Below are 12250 nucleotides of genomic sequence, written 5' to 3'. Positions count from 1 at the left end.
TCATAAAGTTGATCAGCATTATTCAGCTGAGGTGCCTTCTTTCTGGTGGGCCCCTAGTTACAAAAAACTTCTTCTCCAGGGTTCTTTGCCTGGTGCCAACCCTGTGTATGTATTATTGATTATTACTCTTATTAATATAATTCAATTTATATCCTGTCTTCCCCAAAAGAGTCCAGGGCTCCCTTTTCTTTTCATTTTATTTGCTTGGACTTTGAACTGAATGGTGATTCATTTTAACCACCACTCTTAAATTTTACTGCGGCTCTTTGCATTTTATTCCGGTTTTATGCTTCTCCTATTTATCATTTTATTTGGATTTTACATTGTGTTAATAATGGTGTGGGTCTTTTTTTGCAAGCCTCTTTGAGAATTTTTATCACACTCAAAGGACCTAACCTGCATTTAGCAAAGGCAGTCGGAAGGAAACTGGTGTTTGTGTGTAATAGAGAGCTGGCACCTACGGCTTGTGCTCTCCCCACCCCCTGCAAGCTGGCCGCTTTCCAGAGCTTGTGTTTTGATATCATTGCATTGTGCATTTATCTGTCCTGCCAACATCAGTCTGTGCAGCAGAAAGAGGAACACGGGAATCTGTATAAGGCTGGGTCTTAGCATTGTACATAATGGCTGGTAGCAGTTCTCTACTGAAATCAGTTCTCTACTGATTTCAGGCAGGAGAATTCCCAGCCCTTCCTAGAGAGGCCAGGGATTGAACCTTGGACCTTCTGCATTCAAAGCAGATGCCCTTCCACTGAGCTAAGGCCCTTCTCAAACACAGGAAGCTGCCTTATATGCTCTACCACCCAACAATGGCCTTTTCACAACTTGTGGAAACTAGCTGCATTTTACAAAAGGGACTGGAGAGAACTGGACATGGGGATTTACCGGTGTAATAAACAAAAATCTGCCCTTATTCCCTTATGGGGAACACAAGAGCCCTTATAAAGTCCTTTGTAGGTTCTCCATCAGTCGGAGCAAATAACAGAGGCCAACCAGAGAATATTGAGAAGCAAAGCAGCTCATAAGCCTGATCTTTATTGAACTGTTGCAACAGGGTGCCCCCTTCACACACCGGAGAAGGAGGAGGACCCAGAACCAAGGTGTGCCCGCCCTTATATAGACATTTTAAATCGCCCGGAGTCCAAGACCACCCCCAGAAACATCATACATACATCACAGAAGGGGTGTAGCTCAAGATCACCCCAGATACATCATACCTACATCACAGAAGGGGTGTAGCTCAGGACCACCCCCCAGATACATCATACCTACATCACAGAAAGGGCGGTCTACAACAGAAATCTGAGTGCATTGTTTATCTCCTGTCTGGCAGATTACCTGTTAATGGTCACTTGATTGGATACCCTGGGGAGGTACATTAACTGGTGGAGGGGGAGTGGTCCCCTGTTACAGCAACTGTTCCATACAGCGCTGACTTGGGAATAGCAGCCTAGTTGTTAGATTGGTGTGCGTAGATTTCCAGAGCTGTAGAAGCAATTGTTAAGTGTTATCTTGGACAATAAATACTTAACTATCTGCCGTGTGCGTTCTTTTCGCTGAGAAGCACCCCTGACAATTATCTACTGATAAGGAGCCTCTGCTACAAAAAAGAAGAATATTAATTCAGCCAGATGAGGTAAAAGTAGGACTCAAAGCAAACTCTTAAAAAGCTAACAGCTCTGGGTGCGCTCCTCTTTCAGATAACACACACACAAGATGATCAGTGCTTATTAATGCAGAGGCAATCAACATAATCAGGACCTTGATTGCACAAGGATGGGAAGGAAGATGGTTTCTTGGTTAAAAGACAAATCCACCAGCTGAAGAACCAACTCCCCCTTTAGCTGATGTAGGGCTCAGTTTGGTTGGAAAGGACTGCACTATCAAATCTCTTAAAAACAAAATAATACAGTGGAAGAACATTCCCCCAAAGTGGGGCACCTGGCTTTGCAGATTCTTGTTGGTGGTTTGCAATATCAAAATCTGATATCAGAAAATATAAAAAAAGAGAATGAAGGATCAGTGTCCACAAATATTCCTAATATAGCCCAAATGATGAATTAATCACCACCACCACCACCACTCTTGGTGAATTTAGCTGTGATGGTTTAAATCTTGATATCAGTGCCTCAACATTCACATAATGGGCTTAGAAATCCCAGAAGGTAGAAAAATCATAATGAACGGAGACTTAAACAAACATAAACATATTCCAGGGTGATCTGCATGCACACACAAAGCATGTTAATGCCACACACTGCCCCTTCTTTAGAAGTGTCAGGAGTCTGGAGATAGAATTGGGAACTTCTGGATCTATGCTCTGCTGCATGAAGCATTCCTGGGCCTAAGATGTTCCACAGTGGCTTCCTCTAGTTCTAGCAGCAACAGAAGCTCCTGAGTCTGGCTTAGGTTTTGATCAGGCAGCAGTCTGCCTTGTGTCCCTGCCCACTTGCCTATCTCCGGCTCCCCGGACTGCTTATGGCCCTGAACACAATGTGAAGGTACAAGATAGCATCTTGAAGCATTTTAGGGTTGCACTTTGGATTCTCTAGCATGGAAGCACACCATGGTAAAGGAGCAGTTGTGGACAGGTGCTAAGTAGCTGCTGCCCAGCTGCCCACTGGAAAAATGGCTGTGTGAGCAAAGGGAAAGGGTTACTACATGTTTCTTGTAGGGACTTATTCTCTGCACACAGCCTGAACAAGCCCTTCTTTCCCTGATCTTCAGAAAACGAACCTGTGCTCAAAAACAGGAATTCTAGAAAAGGTAAGCTTTCAGGTAGCCAGCCAGCCAGACAATGTTAAATACCAAGAAATATTCAAGGTTTATTAACCTGAAGCAACCTGTAATCCTCCCTAAATAGGGACAGGAGACAGAGACAACACTCCTAATGAGCGATTATGCTGGGCACAAATAAATCTTTGAGTATACACAGGATTATGCATATCAACACGCCATGTGAAGCAACTGTCCCAACCCTGCTCCTGACGGTTTCTCTGGGGAGAAAAGGCAATTCTGTTCTTGTGCTAACCCTCTTTCTCTCCCCCACTCTGCATTAACTGGCTGCTCAAATTTACTAAAGGGTAATTTTAAAACTAGTGTCCCAGGCCCCAAAAGAAGAGATGCAAGAGGTCTGTGAGATAAAGAGTCAAAATCTGATTCTCCTTTAAAGATGATGAGTTGTGTCTCTGTATGCCATGTGGTGTGTCTGTGTGTCTGGTGTTGAGCCTCTGAGATTGACTGCCGCATCTCTGCATTTTAGGGCTACAAATCTGGGGGAAGAGCACTGCAGAAGAGCATCTCTTACAGAAACATATGGCAATTCCTATCTCTGCATGCCTTTCTAATACCTTTCCACCATGCTGCCAGTTTTAATTCTGGAAAAGCCTGCCTCCGTGACTAGAAATCTGGGGAACACTGTGCTCAGCTCACACTCTTTGTGTTTGCACAGTCAGGTGCCACACCAAAAAACAGTCTAGATCACGGGTGTCAAACACAAGGCCCGTGGGCCGAATCCGGCCCGCCAGACCTCGTCATGTGGCCTGTGTAGCCGCCGCCGGCCTTCACCTTTTATTCTCGCTTTTTTTTTTTTTGACACAAGAAAGCCGCCTCTTCAGCGCATGCGCGGCAGCCTACAAGCCAGAGAACGTCTGCCCTCTAGCGGCGCCAAACTGCTGATGCGGCCCTCGATGAATTTGAGTTTGATACCCCTGGTCTAGATGAAGGCCAAAGGATATCCCAGGAGAGAAGAGATCCCCACAGTATACAGATGCCGTTCACAAGGACAATATTCTGAATGCTGTATTAGCACAGAATTCCAAAGTCTGCAGATAACATGACACACTCATGAAACAAAGAGGGAAATGCTTAAAAGCTGCTTGCATTTAGGCTAGATTTATTGAACTTTAGCTCTGATTTGCTTGCACAAAGCTTATGTGGAGGTTAGATTGTTGCACATTCGATTTCTACTCATTCTGTACTCAACCTAATTTTCTTGTGGAATGTCCACATCTTATTCTCCCCTCTGCCTTCAGCCTCCTGGTCTCTTATCTCCCTGTCCCTTAGCTTCACTGCTCCTTGGGACCTCTTCTAAGTCTCTAGCCTGAATCTGTGAGAAGTTTTATTCCCAGCAAAAACGACAGCTTACCCTTTCCTCACAGTTGTTGGCCTGCAAACTGCTTTGCTTCCTGAGCAACTGAACATTCGAAGAACATCATTCCTGCTCAGCAGTCAGTAGCAGAGGCTTCTCCGCCATAAACTCAATACACTTCAGCTCTTTGACATAGTTTTTGTTTTCAAATATCACCACCAGACCCAAGTTCTCAGGAAGTGGTGAACGCAAAGTTGAAATCAATGAATGAAAAGGAATTTGCTTGAGCACTCTGGTGAGTTTAGCTACACGCTACAATCTTAGCATCCAAACAGTTATTGCTAAGAGTAAAGTTTGCATTCTTTGCGGGCGGGGGAAGAGACAGAAGAGGAAGAGGAAAAACAAACCAGGAGAAGACAAAAATGACTGTGTCATATCTGACTGGTTTGGAAAATACAAAAATCCAATTCTGAAGAAGCACAGATAAGGGGAGAGCTGTGGAAGTGCCATCAGCTTAGCAAACACTAAATAATGAACGAGGGAGAGACTGTGGGGTGTGATAAAACACTCCATTAGCTGGGCTGGTTTTAAATGAGTGATAATTGTGGCAGAGACACAGAAAAAAAGGTTATTGAATTTTTATCTGTAGGAAGGGGAGGCCTTTGACAGATTAACTATAAAGTCACTCAGCCCAGTTTGTATATTGTACAAATACTGTAAAAAAGAAGAATAAATAAATAATAAATACATTTTTATTTATACCCCGCCCTTCCCAATTCAGAAAACTGGGCTCAGGGCAGCTAACAACAAGTTTAAAGCACTTAATTGTAATACAACATTGAAGCAGCATAAAATACAGTATAAAAGCATGAATAACAATAAAATTCAAAGTTCAAAAATCAATTTGGGGGAAATCCATCCAATAAACAGTCACCATGGCTAGCTGGCTGAATTAGTCCTATTTGGGCCAGCAAGGAGACCAGGGGAGAATTAGCTGTGGGGTCTCAGAGCGGGTGATCTTCATAAAAGGGGATGGGGAGGAAAGAGAAGGGAAATAAAAGAACAGGCTGAATTCAAATTAAAGGCCAGTCAGAATAGCTCTGTTATACAGGCCTGGTGAAAGGAGGTTAAATCCTTCAGGGCCCTGGTCTCATGGGACAGAGCATTCCACCAGGTCGGAGCCATCACTGAAAAGGCCCTGGCCCTGGTGGAGGATAGTCTGACTTCCTTAGGACCCGGGACCTCAAAACTATGGTTATTCATGGACCTTCAGGTCCTCTGTGGGGCAGACCAGGAGAGGCGGTCCAGGTAAATACGAGGGCCCTAAGAAGAGTGTCTTAACCCAAAATCCTGACCAAGCCAGGGAAACTGCTGAAGCTGAGGAGCTCAAGGTGTTGGGAACATAGGAAGCTGCTTTGTGCTCTGTTGCACCATTGGGTCCATTTAGCTTAGTACTGCCCACACTGACTGGCAGCAGCTCTCATTCCCAGCCCTACCTGGGGATACTGGGGACTGATCCCAGGACCTTCTGCAAGGCAGATGCATTGAGCTACAACCCTTCCCTGTAGTAACAAACAAAAACAACACCTCCCACAGTTTAAAAGTACATCTATTGTTTAATTAGCCCAGGGGTCAGCAAACTTTTTCAGCAGGGGGCCGGTCCACTGTCTGTCAGACCTTGTGGGGGGCCGGACTATTTTTTTTTGGGGGGGGGGGAATGAACGAATTCCTATGCCCCACAAATAACCCAGAGATGAATTTTAAATAAAAGCACACATTCTACTTATGTAAAAAACACGCTGATTCCCAGACCATCCGCGGGCCAGATTGAGAAGGCGATTGGGCCGGATCCGGCCCCTGGGCCTTAGTTTGCCTACCCATGAATTAGTCAAAGGCCTGGGAGAAGAGGGATTTATTTGTCTAGAGATAACTCACTTTGTGCCACTGGAAGGTTGGAGAAAGCTGCCTTCATACGACTGGAGAGCCATTCCAAACTTTCGTGCATATTGGCCAAGGCCTTCAGGTCGCTGACATCAGAGAGAATCTCTTGTGTGGGAATCAGTTTATCACCCAGGTTCCCAATGAGCACTTCGGATTCTTTGCCAAAGGCGGTTCTAGAACAAGAAAAACACAAGGCACATATACAATTAATACAGAACTCAACAATAGTGTAAAGAAAAGGACTTTCTCAGTCAGATTTGTCTGGGGGGCTTTTCCTGGTGTGGGATTTTACACGTCCATCTGAGCCCATGCTGCTCCCACATCAGCCTGTCAGGTGCTCTTGATTCCTCAAACTGGAATAACCCGAATGTATTATTTATCAGTCCAACCAGTGATGTTACAATGGAGTTTTGAGGCTAGATCTGTACAGAGTAAGAAAAGATCAGACACCAGGATAAACTGAATGCTAGCCTCACTGAAATCCATGCTAGTCGTGATTCACTTGCCTCACTGATTTCAACAGGACTAAAGCACAACTAAGTCTGGATCCGACTCATTTTTACTGAAGTTAAATGTATTTTAAATTATTTGATCCCACTGTTCAGCTAGAAGCAGCTCATGGCCAGACACTGAAAACAAGAATCAAACAACAGGAGGTCAAAACAAGATGGGAGTGGTCGTTTTGTAGTATTATGGCAGTGGACAAAGCTGTAGTGTAACTTTTGAATAAATGTGTTTTTAACAAGAAGAAGAAAAAGAAGAAGAAGTGGTGACACAACTTCCCTACAGAATTTATACCTGCAGCAAGTTAATGTGTATGTATTGTCAAGATGGAGATAGCCCTTATTTGCATTATATTTATTTTTGCATGCTATATCATTTCGAGTTGTATCCCCCCCCCCAAGTTAAAAAATAGAATAGAATAAATGGCACAACAATGAAACAATCCATGCTTTCTTCTAAATCATGTGAAGGAGTCTGACCCATTTCAAAGCTCGACCAGGCTGGCTCCAGACTACAAGGAAGGGTGAAGAATTCCTTAACATAATTTTCCTAATGGATTCCGGTAAGTTGTAATAACAAGCCTCTCATTCATCACGAGGGATTTCTAAAACAACTTAGTAGCTCATGAACAGGCTTTTTCGGATGTCCCAGAGGGAGGGGCTGGGCGGCTGGACAGAGAAGGCTAGTAAAATTGATCACGGGGTCAGGCGGTCAAACACTGAGTCATCCACTAAAGGAACACACATTATTAAGTAACTTACAATGCCCAAAGGGAACCCTCCACAGATGAGATCTATTTCCTGGTAACAGGCAACCCTGAAGAAATTCATCCTGCACATTCAAAGGAATTTGAGGGCTACGCATGTGAGCCCTGAAAGATAAGACAATCCATTCATGGCAAGGCTACCTGTTGTTGCCACTATCATTTTAGGAATAATTTACCTTATGAAGTCCTCCTCTTCCTCCCTCTTTGGTCGCAATTGCTTGGGCTGGGCCATGTTGATCCAGTTTGGAAGAGACTTCAGGAGTCTGGTGATATCATCATCTTTTGCCCAAGACGCACTGATGACCAGCTTTTCATCAGATTGAACAATGCTCCTACATAAAATGGTGATGTAAGGAGGTGAGGTGTATTTCCTGGTTATTTGATATTCCAGCTCACATTATAAAATAAATAAATAAACCATCACTCAAATGGGATGGGTGTCCAGGCTGTGGAATAAAGTGTGTCCCTATACCATACCATACAGACAATTATAATCAACTCTTATTATTATTATTATTAAAGATTTTCTTGATTTACAAAAATATGAGCAATCTCTCTCTCTTTTTTTCCAAGCTACATTTTTACAGATCAGTTTCATTTGTTGAGACATTAGTGTGAGAGCCAGTGTGGTGTAGTGGTTAAGAGCGGTAGTCACGTAATCTGGGTAACCGGGTTCGCGTCTCCGCTCCTCCACATGCAGCTGCTGGGTGACCTTGGGCCAGCCACACTTCTCTGAAGTCTCTCAGCCCCACTCACCTCACAGAGTGTTTGTTGTGGGGGAGGAAGGGAAAGGAGATTGTTAGCCGCTTTGAGACTCCTGAAGGGGAGTGAAAGGCGGGATATCAAATCCAAACTCTTCTTCTTCTTCTTACATTAGGAAGAAAAGGGGGGAAAGAGGTGGGGGGGGGAAAGGTGAGTGGGATGGGGTCGGGTGGCGATGTTTCTGTTTTACTTAATATATGTTATAATCAACTCTGATCTCTGCATAACTGAAAATCAGCAGTGTTGATGAAGAATTCTTTGCAACTCAAAAGGTTGCAAAGGGTTTTAATCAACAGGTTGGTTCAGTGGGAGATACTTCTTAGTTTCTAAATTCAATCTGCCAAAAGCAAAATGACGCAGTCTGAGTTTTCAAATGGTGCAGGATCTCAAAGCCTAAATCTCCATTTCAGACTTCACTACTCTCTGGAACAATGTGCTTTCCCATTTCCTAAACTATCAACCCCTGAGCTGCATCAAAAATCAACGCAAAATTGAAAAGCAGATAAAAGTAAAAGCTGTCTTGAACAACAAATAGCCCTCCAGCTCAGACTGTAGAAAATCCAATGGTTCTGCCTAGTATTCTGTTAAAAATATCAGAAAAACATAGTTATTTTTGAAGGAAGAGAGGAATTTGGTCATTTCCCCCATTTCCTTCTCATCGAGGGCCTATTTGCTAGACTACGTTAACCAGTATGCTTTGACCACTCAAGTCTGAAATGACAACAGCAATGAGGCTGCTACTACTCTGGGGCGTTTATTTCACAGTCTAACAAATACAACTGTTTTCTTCTCAATCCTGCATTTCAGAATTATAGTCTTAGGTTCATTTTATCCTATGTGCCTCCTAGACATAAGCCATTGCAATACTTTCTCTGTGTTTTCAAACTTTTATCTAATAATTCAGGAAGGGAGTAATGAAAAGGAGAGCCCTGGAAAGTCACCATGCCACGTAGGTTGGAATACAATAAAATAGTTATTTGTCACAGCAGTGGGGATGCCATATTTAATTCAGAACTCCACCCCAGTTTTGTCATTCCTTGCCTGTGCCATCTGGAGCAAGCTGTTCCGTTTATGTGATCAGCTGTGGCAAACCTTGGTCTGGATTGTGTGGATTGATGTGGTGGGCAAATGATCGTCCCACTGCAAGATGGAAGGTTGTGCTTTTGGTCTCCTCGAGGAACCAGAGCAGCGCATGGAAACGCCGTTTACCTTCCCGCCGGAGCGGTACCTATTTATCTACTTGCACTTTGACATGCTTTCGAACTGCTAGGTTGGCAGGAGCAGGGACTGAGCAACGGGAGCTCATCCCGTCGCGGGGATTCAAACCGCCGACCTTCTGATCAGCAAGCCCTAGGCTATGTGGTTTAACCCACAGCGCAACCCATGTCCCTTGCTTCCTGCTTTAGGTGGAGATAAAACGAACTGAACCAGGGACTTTTTGTACACACAGCAGACACTGTACCACTTAGCTAGGGTCTCCTCCTTGCAACTCCATGCTTTGGTGCATGATATGTCTTTGGGGCCAGAGACCTGCTCTATTTGTGGATGAGCATGAATTTCTCACATTCAGACATGTTGAATCTGAAAGTGAAATCTGTCGCTGACTCCTGGGGTGCTTCTGTCACTAAATACCTGAGTCTCAATTAGCCCCAGCGGCCTCCAGATGTTCCCTAATCAAAGTCCCGAGCCACTCTGCTATTTTGTTTCCAGAGGTTATTAGCAGCCATTTGAATTTTGGAAGCAGTGCAGGTTCTGGAGCTGCTATGCCATCTCAAGCAGATGTCTTATGCACTCAATGCACTGAGCCGTGAAGGGAATCGGGCCTTTCTCTGCAATGCCCTGTCACCTGTTTGTCTGTTACGCCCCTTTCCTAGCCCCCTCCTGGGAGCCAGATACAACACAGCAACACAGATGGCTCTGTCTGTGGCCCAATGAGCCAAAAACCAATTATTAGATTGTCGTGCTGGTGGTGATGATTAACCCTATTACCAGAACAGGAAAAATTGCATAGCTAGCTGCTTTGAGATAGTGGTGGTGGGTGGATTCCGGTATCAGTTTTAAGATGACAGCTCTGTTCTTCAATGAATGCCACCTTCTCAAGTCTGTGGTGTCTCTGTTTCTCCCACCCAACCCCTTAAATGAGCCTTGTGTTTTCTCTGCCACTTCTGATAGCTGCTGGCATCCTAGGGCTGACCGCCACATCCCCTAGTTAATACTCTGCATGGAGATGTAGCACATCGCCCTCGGGAAACATGGCTATTAGGACAGGAGGGCACCACAGACACGGAGATGCCAGCATAAACAAACTTCACTAGCCAAACCACAAGGAGTACTGCTCGATTCTCCAGCCATGGACTCCAACTGCTTGCCGTGGAAATAGCTGTGCCCAGGCCACACTTCAAAAGGGAAGTGTAGGATCAACACCTTAGCTTAAACTTAGAGGTGCATTTAACCTCTCATGCACCTGCTGAATCCTTTAACCTGCAATTTGCCTTATGTACTAATCTGATGGGACGCGGGTGGCACTGTGGGTTAAACCACAGAGTCTAGGGCTTGCCGATCAGAAGGTTGGCGGTTCGAATCCCTGCGACGGGGTGAGCTCCTGTTGCTCAGTCCCTGCTCCTGCAAACCTAGCAGTGCGAAAGCACGTCAAAATGCAAGTAGATAAATAGGTACCGCTCCGGCGGGAAGGTAAACGGCGTTTCCGTGTGCTGCTCCGGTTCGCCAGAAGCAGCTTAGTCATGCTGGCCACATGATCTGGAAGCTGTATGCTGGCTCCCTCGGCCAATAAAGCGAGATGAGCGGCGCAACCCCAGAGTCGGCCATGAATAGACCTAATGGTCAGGGGTCCCTTTACCTTTACTAATCTGATAAATGCACTAAAACCTTTGGCAGGACTGGAGGTGTGAGTTTGAGTTCTTCATATGACCAGAAAGGCTGGGACAGCTGAGAATAATCCCTGGCCAAGCTCTTGGGAGAGCCACTGCCAATCAGAGTACACTAGGATAAATGGACCTGTGGTCCGATTCAGCACGAGGCAGCTTTAAATGACAGGAGGATGTGCTATGAATCAGAAGTGGGGGAGCACAATCCAAGGTTCAAGACTTGGCACCTCCAGTTAACGGGTTCTGGGTAACTGGGATGGGAAACGCTAAAGACATGCAGGGCTAGATAAATAACTAGCACCATGCAGTTTCATATACACATTCTCTCCCTCTCTCACAATGAGTTAGGAGAACATCTTGTGCCCCCATTATGCTCTTCCTAGTTACATAAAGGGCATAATGACTTGTATTTGTACCTAGCATGAGCTAGTAGATCAAGTAGTGTATTTTCTGTGTTCTTTTATGTCCTCCTCTTCCTGTAATCAGGGATTGGACACTGAAATGAGGGCTGACCTAATTGCGCCACTGCAAACGCAATAAATAAAGAGTTCACTTGTAACTTCACTTGTAGGTAAACAACTTAAAGCGGGGGACAGGTAAGTTTTGTATTAGTGGGACTGGGGGTATTAACTATGTATGTGCAAATAGGCTAGTTATTGTCTCACCTTTATCCTTGTAGCTATACCCCTGCTTTAAGTCGTTTACCTACTGTCTTCTCCTGTACATTATTTACTACAAAGGTATGTCTTAATTATGCATTACATGGACGGAGCATTGCCCCTCCTACCGCCACCATCAAACCCATCCATCACCAACAGGTCCCAGGGCACGCTACAGCAATTTAAAATTCAGTATTAAAAGCAGTCCAAACAAATTACAATACAGCGGTAGTCTGTATTTTACAATTTTAGGACGTCCTAATGGTTTTATTGCACACTGCCATGAAATCTTTTTGAATGAGCTGGCAGTGTAGAAATACACTTATAGGTAAAACAAATCTAAACTTATTCCCTTATTTGCCTTTTCCTCTTAAAGAAGAAAACCTCCAAATGCCTTGGTACGTCCTTGAAGGGAAGGACCTGAAGGGTGCTACCTGGCCCTCAAGCAAGCCTTACCTGTAGGCCACAGTGCAGGTGTCCTTGTATTCCTGGAGTTTGACACATACCATGTTGAGGAACTGGTCAGAGTAGGCACTCAAGTCGTGCATCAAATTCATGAGGTCCTGGACAGTCTTTTCCACAATCACTGTGCTCTGCCGAAAGAAAGAAAGAAAGAAAGAAAGAAAGAAAGAAAGAAAGAAAGAAA

The 12250-nt window shown here is 44.5% G+C and overlaps 1 protein-coding gene across 1 annotated transcript in view; it reads right to left on the bottom strand.

Moving 5' to 3' along the window:
• Nucleotides 1-12250, bottom strand: part of EXOC4 (exocyst complex component 4) — a 343578-nt gene that overhangs the window by 53869 nt on the left and 277459 nt on the right. Inside the window, exons 12-14 of the mRNA XM_028746503.2 lie at nucleotides 12061-12197; nucleotides 7475-7630; nucleotides 6023-6201 (exon numbers count right to left, since the gene is read on the bottom strand). Coding sequence (XP_028602336.1) covers nucleotides 6023-6201; nucleotides 7475-7630; nucleotides 12061-12197 — 472 coding nt within the window. The remainder of the gene's footprint in view (nucleotides 1-6022; nucleotides 6202-7474; nucleotides 7631-12060; nucleotides 12198-12250) is intronic.

This window comes from Podarcis muralis, chromosome 10 (genome assembly GCF_964188315.1).
Source record: "Podarcis muralis chromosome 10, rPodMur119.hap1.1, whole genome shotgun sequence".
Taxonomy (NCBI): Eukaryota; Metazoa; Chordata; class Lepidosauria; order Squamata; family Lacertidae; genus Podarcis; species Podarcis muralis.
Note: the sequence above shows the minus strand (reverse complement) of the source record. Positions and strands in the feature narration are given on the sequence as shown.